Consider the following 12,524-nt stretch of genomic DNA (forward strand, 5'->3'; position numbering starts at 1 on the left):
TTTTAGGCACACTATACCATCTGAAGGAAAACATGATATTATCGTTATCGTAAATAAAGTTAGAGAGAGTGACGATCAGAATGAGTAACGCGACGATGTTGAGAAAAGTCGACCATCGCACTACGCAAAACACCTTGCAAAACAGCATAAATAAAAAAAAAAAAACATTTTGATCGAATTGCTTGAGCTTGAGTGATGAATTTATGTACGTTACTTTTCTTCATGAAGCACAACATCTTGCAAAACTGAAGCGGAATGGAGTTTTACCAAGGAATCTCTTGATGGAAGTACAGTTAGTGGCAATACTTCCAAAAGTTTTGGAAATTGTACGTTTAAATGTAAATTCCTTTATAATCATAAAATGTTAACAAAAATGTATAAGCTAACTGATGTTACCACTATCGGTATCATTTGTCCAGCCTACCAACCTCAAACGTTTACCTGTAAAATAATGAAGATGGAATCTCCAGATGCTTTTTCTGCCTCACGAACGATTGCAATAGTACTGAATTAACATTTGGGAGCTCTGGGATCTAAATCCAAAGAAGATGATCAAAAACTCAAAATCACTGTATTTAGCGAGCGGAAACAATACACATTTACAAAGAAATTGAAAGTCACTTCATCGACCAGCTCATGGCCACAGTGCACATTAGTATCTCAAAGGGAATTTTAATGTTGAAGTACAAAAAAGCTATTAGTATTACTGCCGCATCTTACGCAAGCACTCCGCTTTATTTAAAGGAAGCAATTAAAGAGGAAAGTAGCGGTAATTTTACCGCAGGTGTGAACTAAAGTTTTAATGTGAAGAGTGAAAAAATATTTATGTGCCCTATAACCTGAAATTGATCCAATCATAAACGTAAGAAAAGATCGTCAGAACGTAAGAAAACGTGTTTCCTAACACAAAGAGCAGAAAGCGTGATTTATCGAAATTATGTTTGATGTTGTTTCCCTTTCAAAAGGTGTTGAGCTTCCATAACTACAAAACAGAAAGACGTTAAGATTTTTTTTTATTTACTATCTTTTCCTTCTCTTCTGTCTATTCGGAGAATATATTGAACTCGTATTATCAGTTCTCTGTATCTGCCTTTTGTTATGTAATCGGAGATACTAAACGCCGCTTGTACGTTAAGAGGAGCATATTACATATATTTTAAGTTAATTACACTAAAATAAGTCAGCAGTTAGAACATTGTCGTAAAAAGACAGACATATTTATATCCATTAAAAAATAAGTACCATGTCGAATATGGTGGCAGGACAAACCCACGAGAGGAAAGGCTGTAATCGACCACTATAACGTTTTTCTGGCAGAATTACTCACTTTTTAATAAGTGGGTAATTCAGCAATAAAAATGACTCGATCGCAAAAATACCCGGAATACTAGCATTGATTTGATAAAGACGAAATTTACGATAAATATTTGAATATCATGGTCATCAAACGTACATGATTAATACGTCACATCGAATGATACATCACAACGAATATCAAAATTGATTATCAAACAAGCGTTTTGTTGAACACATTTAACTTATTCAAAGTATTATGAGTATACATAGACATTTCTATTTTTAAATTATCTATTTTTTCTTTATAAATATACCCTTTGAATGAACAACTTTGAATAATTTATTATTCAATAGTCAGCTGAAACACGTGTCTGTTACTGCCTATAGTAAAATATTTTTCTCTTCTCATATCTACTTGTTAAATAAACATTAGGTATTTGCGGCATTCAAAAATTGACACGATTTATAAAACGGTATTTCCAATTCTACTTTAATATTTTTGTCCACTTGAAGTATCTTAACAGATGAATTGTTTTTTTAATTTCTCATGCGTTCTTTCAAATAAACAAAACATGTCCTAACTTATTAGTAAAATAACTAATAATTGAGGAAACGTTTTGTTTGGTGGTTTTTAGAAGAAGGATATAATCTATAAGCCGATTCATATTATATTTATATATAGGAAAATGATACTATATGCATTGATTATATTGATATCTTAAAATAAATGTAGCTACGTATTATCATAAAATATATAACACGTGATGATAATTTTTTGTTCGTAAATTTTCTTATCCTTTAACTATAAAATAAAAATAAAAAACTATCTAAATATAATACTACGGGTATCCGCGCTAAACTAAAACATCTAGCCCCTATTTTGGCTCTAGATGAGTGATTAAAAAAATGGCCTATCACTTTCTCCAGGGAACTCAAACTATTCTTATATCAATTATCATCATAATCAGTTAAGCGGTTTAAGGGTGAAGAGGTAACAGACAGGATTATATCTGTATTTATAATATTGGTATAGATTAGTAAATAACGATATAATAATAGCTTTTTCAACTGTATGTATATAAAATCACACACAACTGTATATAATTAAATTACAATATATACACGTTAATGCTATAAATATTTTATCCGTTTAACGGTAATCTTTTAAAATAAAGCAGATTACTTTTGTCGAGTTAAGTATATACGATTAACAAGAGTATTTCACCGTTTCAACCCCAAAATAGATGTGTTATATTAACGCGACATAGTTCCAAATAATCAAATTAAAAGTAAATTCTTAAATAAATTATAATAAGACAAAATCCTTTAAGACAGTGTGTTTAAAAATAGCTTCAAACCGTATCACTATTCTAGGGCTAAGGTTAAAATATATACAGAAAACACATCCACTATTAAGAGTAAAATTTCATTTATTTCCGTACACAAAATAGGTACGTTATTTTAGGGAAATAATAGATTTCAAATTAAACAACAGTAAGTAAGCCAAGTCTGTTAAACTGTACAATTTTCACACAGTTTCGGATTAAGGCATTGTGTTTAAAAATAGCTTCAAACCGTATCACTATTCTAGGGCTAAGGTTAAAATATATACAGAAAACACATCCACTATTAAGAGTAAAATTTCATTTATTTCCGTACACAAAATAGGTACGTTATTTTAGGGAAATAATAGATATCAAATTAAACAACAGTGAGTAAGCCAAGTCTGTTAAACTGTACAATTTTCACACAGTTTCGGATTAGTAGATGTGGTGTTGGCCAGCAGTCTTAGCCTGCACGGTTTCATGTTAAATAGTATTTAGAAGACTGGCATTTACCGTTTCGTAAATTCAAATCGTTTATAAAAAAATACATTGGTATAAAAGACGCATTATTCGATACAAGATTTTGTAGATGATAAAAAGGCGTGGAATTAATACCTGTTGACTTCCAGGCAGGATATATTAATTTAAATAATTGTAATAACTAACATGACTGTTTTTTTTTAAATGTTGAAAAAGAGTAACTAATGAGTTTCTTGCCGGTTCTTCTCGGTAGAATCTACTTTCCGAACCGGTGGTAGCTTCACTTAAAAAATGACGATTCAAAAGTGCTTGTAAAAGCCCACTTGAAGTTTATTTTGATTTTTGATTTTGGCAAATGGTAAGTCTGATAGGGAAGTGGTCGCCACAAACATTAGCACTGTAATAAATATTAACCAACCCCTATATCGCTAACGCAGCGCCAGCCTTATGACTCACTAATCGCTTGTTTACAATAAACATAAACCTACTTTCAATAATTAAAATATACGGCAACTTTCGTATTTCTACAAACATCTATTCAACTAGTTATGTTTGAATGTAACCTTGTTTTAAACAAATCAAATGGATTGAAATTGAATCTACAGTTAGGATCGAATCAAGACGAGGGATTATGAAGAAGTTTGCATACATACAAAAACTTGTTTGTAGTAGCAGTATAGTACTAACTTGTTTTAAAGGGTTTTCATTATTCATTTATTTCTTTAGTTGGTACGATCTTAAGGAAAATTTATTTACGTGTAATCTGAAAACTAAGAAGATTAGCGTATAAACATCGTTTTGTATGTACATCAGCCGGGGTGGGGTCACGAGTTATAATTAGACAAATAGGTAAGTGTACGCTAATCTTTACTGAGTAACTTGTTGATATAACGAACGACATTAACACATTAATTATTGCATCATAACATCTTTATCAAAAACACCGCGCATCCGCTAGAAATGTATCTGCGATTAATTAAAAATTTAGAAACATTATCCTCATAACGATGATTCATTCCAAAGTATATAGTCCACATATTACTACCAATAAAATAATAAAAGCATCGATCATAAAGTGCTTACAACTCTTAAACAAATAGACACGAGTGACAGCTTGAACTACATTCCCTTGATAGAATAACTGGTGATAATGGAAGATAAGCTGTGGGTCTGGTGCGTCGTTTCTATTGCTAATGTTTATCGCGGAAAATTCTATTTCCAAACGGAATTTGAACGTTTTAAGGTTATTTTCCATTTACATTGTATGTTTTTATTATTTTGATATAAATCAATAACAATAAATTTAAGTCCAATTATGTAAATTACTTGCTTCATTTTGTTTACCAATGAGATATTTTTATTGTATCTAATAATTGATTGGATTTATATATATTATGTTTTAAAACATAATACAAATTACTTCTTTCAAGGCCAGGTATCTTAATAAAACATGATAATTAATATCCCTACTGTACCTATCAGTAATTTCCTAATTACTCTAATAGGTACTTAACCTGTAGTAATATTATTAGGAAAGCCTTTGGCCTTCGATATTTAAAAAATATAACAGTGTTACCATTTAAAATCTTATAAATTGTAAGCTATGGCACAGATAAATAATATATGAATAATAAATATAATATAAGAGCCGAGATGGCCCAGTGGTTAGAACGCGTGCATCTTAACCGATGATTGCGGGTTCAAACCCAGGCAAGCACCGCTGATTCATGTGCTTAATTTGTCTTTATAATTCATCTCGTGTTCAGCGGTGAAGGAAAACATCGTGAGGAAACCTGCATGTGACAAATTTCATAGACATTCTGCCACATGTGTATTCCACCAACCCGCATTGGAACAGCGTGGTGGAATATGTTCCAAACCTTCTCCTCGAAGGGAGAGGAGGCCTTTAGCCCAGCAGTGGGAATTTACAGGCTGTTGTTGTTGTTTGTTGTTGTAAATATAATACAATAAAGTATCAGGCATAACCAACCACCCGTTCTGGGGTGTTGATGACTAATCTAAAAGCACTAACCCCCTTTGAATTGATAAAATCATTGAAATATCTAACAAGCCGTTTTAATTTATCGTTTACATTAACTTTCTTTTTAATTTTAAAAGAAAGTTAATGTAAACGATAAATTTATTAACTTTATTCGATATTTATTAACGAAACGCATTTTTTTTACATCATACATCGTGTAAAGATCGATAAATTTCATTCAACTCTGAATAAAAAATATACAAAATGAATAAAATTCAGTGAATTCTAAATGATTGATTTTGAAAAATATATGTTCTACACTATATTCAAATCAAGCACTGTATTCGGATCAATTATAATGTAAGATAAGTCACCGAAAGTTCGCCGCCCAAAATAGTCAGTACTTTGACCATAAGCGTCGCAATCATATACCTATTCCTGTTATCTGTAGTTCTTTATTATTAAAGTAAACAAATCATCACTATTCAGTTTAATTACAATATTTTTTTGCATTATTAAACATGTTTGTGTATCCAATAACAATTACGTTTTTAATGAGAAACGAGCCAAGTCACTTATTTAAATTTAAATAAATCAGAAAGTGAGATGATATTTTATAATATGTTTTAAAAGATAAAACATATAACGATATAAACATACTTTTACTGTAACTACCTAGTTACTCGTACGTAATATGGATAACAACGTATAGCAAAGAGATAATAATATATATTATTATTGTCCATTAGACGTTCATAATAAACATAATCAATTTGCATACCTATCATCATATGTTTCACTAGAAATATACATTCATGAGCGCTAAGTGGAATTACAATTAGCAGCTTAAATGATAAAGATATGGTATCTTTGATATTTCCAACTGCTCTATTACATTGTCTACGGAGTTTTAGGAGAATTAAATAATTCTCGTCTCATTTGAGACCAATGAGTCGAGATGGCCCAGTGGTTAGAACGTGTGCATCTTAACCGATGATTGCGGGTTCAAACCCAGGCAAGCACCGCTGATTCATGTGCTTAATTTGTCTTTATAATTCATCTCGTGCTCAGTGGTGAAGGAAGACATCGTGAGGAAACCTGCATGTGACAAATTTCATTGAATTTCTGCCACATGTGTATTCCACCAACCCGCATTGGAACAGCGTGGTGGAATATGTTCCAAACCCGCTCCTGAAAGGGAGAGGAGGCCTATATCCCAGCAGTGGGAATTTACAGGCTGTTGTTGTTGAGACCATACAAGGCCTCTTTTACCTTATATTCTGCTATTCCGTTTCGATTCATTGAAAGACACAAGAGTCTACAGTTTTCATAATTACCAAGCCCATTATCAACGACGTGACCTTCAGAGTGAAGACCTTTATAATCAATTTACAAATTGCAACACGGCATACATGGTTAGTCGTAATGGCTGTGATGGATACTAATCAGCTTCGCAAACGACATTTTCCAGCAAATTGCTACGTTCAGTATTATGAAAATCAGTAACGTGTTATAAATATATACCTATTTGAAATGACAGTAAATCTTAGCTTAGAAATTTCATACTATGAATCGAAGTGAAATGAATCCCTATTATAAATAAGAACAATTATATTTTTAGAATGACTTCAATAATTTAGAAAGGTCAAATTTATTTTAACATATTGTTACCTGAACTTAGGAAACCTTAAACACTGTTATTTTAATTAAAGAAACACTAAAATTTCAAAATGACATCAAATTAAAGTTTTAACCCAATTAGACGACATATATTTAGGTATAATCGAGTTATAATTTAATCTCGATGTCATAAGTATTGATGTGTGAAAATGTAAACACGAATATGTGAGATTGCGATGTAAGGTAAGGCAATTTCTTAAAAGTTTCGTGTTAAGTTTGATTACGAAATCGTAAGTTATGGTCATAACAACATTTATGGACTAAAGCGCCAGGAGGGGTGAAAAAGGGGCCTTATACCTCCCCTGTAATAAAGAAACTAAAATTTCTTTATCAATATCACCGTTGGAATAAAAACTTGGTTACGTTGTTTTCCAAAATTATTTAATTCCTTAAAAACAAATCAGTGTGTTCCTCTGACCTTTTCCTATGAACACATAAAATGCACAGACCGCTTCCGTCGTGGAGCAATCCCTCGATCATAAGGAAACACTGTCATATATTATATTTCAATAGTTAAAAATATAATCTAAAGATCAGGATCATCTAACTGCCGATGCCCAACTCCCAAGTTGATGCATCTTGACAATCAACAGGCAGTGTGAATAACGAGTTACGTAATCTATTTGTTGAGATAATTCGTTGTCACTCTGAATACAACGCAATGCAATAATTTGTTTGTACAATCTAGTCGCAACTCGTCAGCGGTAGATCGTGATGACGTGGCGTTTGTACAGAGACAAACAGTCACCGCCTACAGCCGCGCCCGCAGTAAATTGATTCAATTACCGAATTATCCGCCTATACGATAGGGCTTGCTGATGACGCCCGATGGTTGTTACACCTGACTTACCTAACCATATAAAGTTCGTATATTTGTTTCATTTATTTCTTATCTTATTATGTCTTTATGAATATTCGCATAATATACTTCACCAAGTTGCATTTAATAAAGCTATTTGATGCAATAACGACTTTGTCAACGATGAAACCGATAACTTACCGTATTTAACAGTATGAGGTCACTTCAAACTCAAGTATTTAAAAAAAATCCTAGATTAAATTCCATACTATCCCTATCCCTTAGCATATACTATCTCAACTCATACTATAAATGCAAAAGAGATTCTATGTTTACAGAGATAAAAACACACATGCAAAATCACGGTTGAAAATGAAATGAAAATGAAATAGCATCTCATATTAATATAATTGTAACTCGTAAAATTTAAAATGCAAGCATAACCCTAATGACACAAAGATGGGTCAATCTCGTTCTCATACCTGTTTTATTGTCTAGATAAATCGTCGACAACGCTGCACGTCAGTCATCTACATATTAACGACTGTTACCAATATGCGTATGACACACGTTGCTATGATATCGGAATAAAATATTACAGTAATAGTTTTTTAGTATCGCTATAAAAAAATAAATCTATCACATCACTCAAACAAATTCATTGTTGTTCCATGAACGCTCAATAAACAAACAAGAAATTTCAATTTCTCCATCTCTAAAGTTAAAATTAGACTTTATTGATTCCTTTAAGTAATGAGTTTTTTTAATAACGATGGGTTTAATATCGATCTTATTGTCTATCAAATGCCTTTTAATAATTTTTATGTTAGTACACGAACGGAATCAAATAAGTACGAAATATTATACGTATCGTAAGTACTTGAAATTGTTTTATTATTTAGTAACCACGTTTCTGTAAATAGCATTTAAATATAATGTCAAAACACGAAAAAAGATTGTGTTGATCGATGAGACGAGACAATCAGCGAAGTCTTACAAAACAATCCATTTTGATTCTATAATAGATACGATAAGCCACGTCTTAATGTGTCACGAATGCCAATGTCTTGGTCGAAGTGAAAGTGAAACAATCGATTTCTAGAATATTCTAATTTCAATCACTACATATATAAAACAAAAAAAAAGCGTGTCTGTCTGAAAGGATTTTCAGTTTTCACTAATAAAATTTATTGTAACGAAAATATAGGTGTTATTGTAACTTTTTTTGTGTATACATACATATGACGATTAATATAGATGTAAAAAAGCCACGCCGACTGCTTATATATTTTGTCTCAATTTTAGATGGATAGTTGGTAGAAAGTAAATTAAATTGAAATTAAATCAGTTTTACTGTATAGTGAGTATTGTTGTAGTATTTTTGAATAATCTATATTATTTTTTTTATAGTTCAAAAACAATACTCCCGCTAACTATTGCATATTAACTGTTATGTACATATAAGATACTCTCGAACATACCAATAATAATTTAACAGAATCAGACGAACGATACACGAAGACGTGAACAAAAGTTAGTATTATTACATATAAGATAATCTATGCTGATATATCTTAGCATCTCTTTATATAAAATATTTTCATAGTTAGATTATAGTCGAGATTTATAAATAATCACCGTATCATTTTTACTCTTTCCAGATATAACAAACTGTTGAGTATAGAAATAAGTACAGTCAGTCCTTGTACTTACGTCATGTTAGGTAAGTCTTCTCGCTATGACACTTTGACCTCGCGACAAGTGAATCTCCATCTCTTCTATGCCGGAAATCGAAACAATTGACGTATGATTGAGGAATAGTGTCAAAACATTGTTGGACGTAACAGAGCTGAGATGGCCCAGTGGTTAGAACGCGTGCATCTTAACCGATGATTGCGAGTTCAAACCCAGGCAAGCACCACTATATATATGTGCTTAATTGTGTTTATAATTCATCTCGTGCTCGGCGGTGAAGGAAAACATCGTGAGGAAACCTGCACGTGTCTAATTTCATCGAAATTCTGCCACATGTGCATTCCACCAACCCGCATTGGAACAGCGTGGTGGAATATGTTCCAATCTCTCTCCTTAATGGAAGAGGAGGCCTTATCTCATCAGTGGGAAATTAACAGGCTGTAACTTTACTTTACTTTTTTTTTACGTAACTTGAAACGACGCAAGACGAAACGACGTAAGTCGAGGACTGCCTGTAATAGAAATAGTACTCACAGTGGAGTGCCTCCAAAAATGTATGAGTGCGTGTATGTCGGTAGCCGGTGCCAGCAGGAGGTAGTCCCGCCACTCGTCGTAGCTGATGTTCAGGCTGCCGTCCTGGTCCATCCTGGTAACAAATCCATATTATATTAACACTTATATCGCATATCATAACGAAAAACGTTCGAACATCTATCACACCTATAGAGTTACGAAGTTCCTTTCCGGTTGTAATAACAAAAATATAATCATTTATTAATTTGCGATCGTAATTCATCTTAACATTTATCCAATCTAACTCTTCGTGCATTCATGCATTCAAATGAAATAGTTCCTTACGAATTATGTAAGCCAATTTTTTAGGGGCTGTTTTTAATACATTAAAAAAGGTGTACGATTTTTGATAATAGTAGTCGCTCGATGGTCCGTATTCGACCTTGATACATTATTAACAAAAAGAAAAGACACATTATTCAAAACAAACGGAAAATAAGGTACAGCTGGATCATTGCTATCATAAAAATAACCAAATGTCAAAAAAATACGTCATTAGACGTATAAGTAAAATGTTTCATATTAAAATTAATAACTTATTTAAATACATATGTGTCATACGTATGGTAGTGTATTTTTATTAATCAATTTATATAAGATTTAAATATGCCCAATTTCATACTCCCCTGTCTATATAATTTTCCTATGACTAACCATTTTTTTCTTAACATATTTATACATAGTAGTATAGCATTTTGGTTATATGTTTGTTCACAAAACTACATATCTACGGTTACTGGTAAATATAAATTTATTTTATATTTTATCTTTGAGCCACAAAATGTATCTTGAAATAATTACTTTAAAAAAATTCAATAAATATTTAACATTAATATTAGCATGCGTTGCATTTTAATATTTTTAAAGTAATTATTCTTTCTAACATGAGAATTCATTTATTTTATCATATTTCGATTTAAATGTTTACACTTTCAGATAGCTCTTATAAATATAATATATATTGTTTAAAATTGCTAGTTCTCTAAACAGAAATTACAAAATAAATATCAGCTGTTAGCAACATTTCATTTAAGTAATTTAGAACATAATGCAGGCCATTACCATTTTCCAATTTCGAGAAACCGTAACGAACCAATCGTGCGAATAATAATCACTGGTCAATATCTTATCACGTATCTCATTAGCAAATTAAGCTTTATTTACAAAAACATTTTTTATTTAACATTTACATATATATAAACATAAAACGTATAATACGATTCATTCTAAGAGCTGGTAAGCAATTTATGATACAACAATAAGCTTGTGTGATGTTGATTTAATTTTTCGAAAAACCTTGAATAATCAATAATCACTATAGGTTACATTGGTAGTAGAGTTTTCTTTTTAAAAACTGTCAATCTTTCTAGGATATGATTTCATTAGTTTATTTTCCGCGTTACGTAATGAGGTGATTCAATGCTGATGGTAGAAAAGCACAAATTCCACGAGGAACGGATTATTACATAACATTTTGCAAGATTCACAAATGGACAATTGTAAATAATCAAATTACATTTTAACAAACAAAGACATTGTTGAGAGTCGCCAGCAATCATTAGTATATGGATTCAAAAAAAAATAATTGTTATTTTCAAACAATGTGTCGACAGTACAATGTTTATGTACATTTTTTGCAAAGCCAGCAACTACATGATACATTTGACTTACCACCAGTATTTTGGCAAACCGGCTTTTCTGAAACATTTATGTCCTACGTTTAGATTACACTTTATTATAAAAATGTTGAGATTTTTGTTTTTATATACATTGATTTTATGTTACAATAAAAAGTTTGAACAAAATAGGTTTCAATTAAGATAAATGTTTAATATTTATAAAAATATAAATAGACACATCCACTTATTACGTTATTTCAAGGTCATTATGCTTGTAAAGTACATGAATGAGCAATGATTATGTGTAATTTATGCAACTAATATATTTGGCACTTAAATATCCTTTACTTCGCAAGCCACACCCACATTATTGATGAATGGTAATAAAAGACTATTCATTTGAAAAACGACTGAAGTTACTAAAAATACTAATGACTACAATGTAACAAAGTCATATATATAAAACAATCGCAAAATACAAAATTTCAAAGCATTATAAATAACTACATAGCTACGCATTCTTAACTATTGGTATTTCCTCACCTTTTCAATAGATTGGTTGCTTCATTTCTTCCGATTGCAATACCTAAGTCAGCAAATGCAGAAATAAGCTCTTCCAAGTCGACTTTTCCTGAAATTTAAAACATAACTAAATTAATACTTTTAATAAACACATAGGTGTCTCATCTGTTCTTCTTGTGTAACAGTATGATGTTCTTATAGTTTATTTACTAACCATCTTTATTTTTATCTAAATGTGAGAACTGCAGCCTGAGATTCTTCTCATGTTCTCTGACATAGTGAATGAACTCCGACAGAGTAACGTCCCCGGGATCCTTCCCCGTCTTAGCGAGAAACTTCTGAAATGTAAAAATTGCATCTGTTTTAGGCAAAACAATAATTTAATAAAATGTATAATATCTAGCAACAATGTGATTCATTTCGCAACCATTATAAATTGGCTTAATTTACAGCCACTACCCCAAAGTCAAGAACTTGGAACTTTATCCCATTAAGTCAAGAACATCTAATTCTAGGGCAACTGAGAGAGTAGAAGACTGTTATATTACAAAGGC

The 12,524-nt window shown here is 31.4% G+C and overlaps 1 protein-coding gene across 2 annotated transcripts in view; it reads right to left on the bottom strand.

The window, feature by feature from the left end:
* Positions 1-12,524, bottom strand: part of LOC124543373 (calcium-binding mitochondrial carrier protein SCaMC-2) — a 33,846-nt gene that overhangs the window by 19,930 nt on the left and 1,392 nt on the right. Inside the window, exons 2-5 of one of the 2 annotated variants that reach the window (XM_047121569.1) lie at positions 12,185-12,308; positions 11,992-12,079; positions 11,501-11,527; positions 9,791-9,902 (exon numbers count right to left, since the gene is read on the bottom strand). In XM_047121569.1, the coding sequence (XP_046977525.1) occupies positions 9,791-9,902; positions 11,501-11,527; positions 11,992-12,079; positions 12,185-12,308 (351 nt within the window). The remainder of the gene's footprint in view (positions 1-9,790; positions 9,903-11,500; positions 11,528-11,991; positions 12,080-12,184; positions 12,309-12,524) is intronic. The other variant, XM_047121570.1, reaches the window with a different exon arrangement.

The sequence above is a fragment of the Vanessa cardui genome, chromosome Z, assembly GCF_905220365.1.
Source record: "Vanessa cardui chromosome Z, ilVanCard2.1, whole genome shotgun sequence".
NCBI classification, from domain to species: Eukaryota; Metazoa; Arthropoda; class Insecta; order Lepidoptera; family Nymphalidae; genus Vanessa; species Vanessa cardui.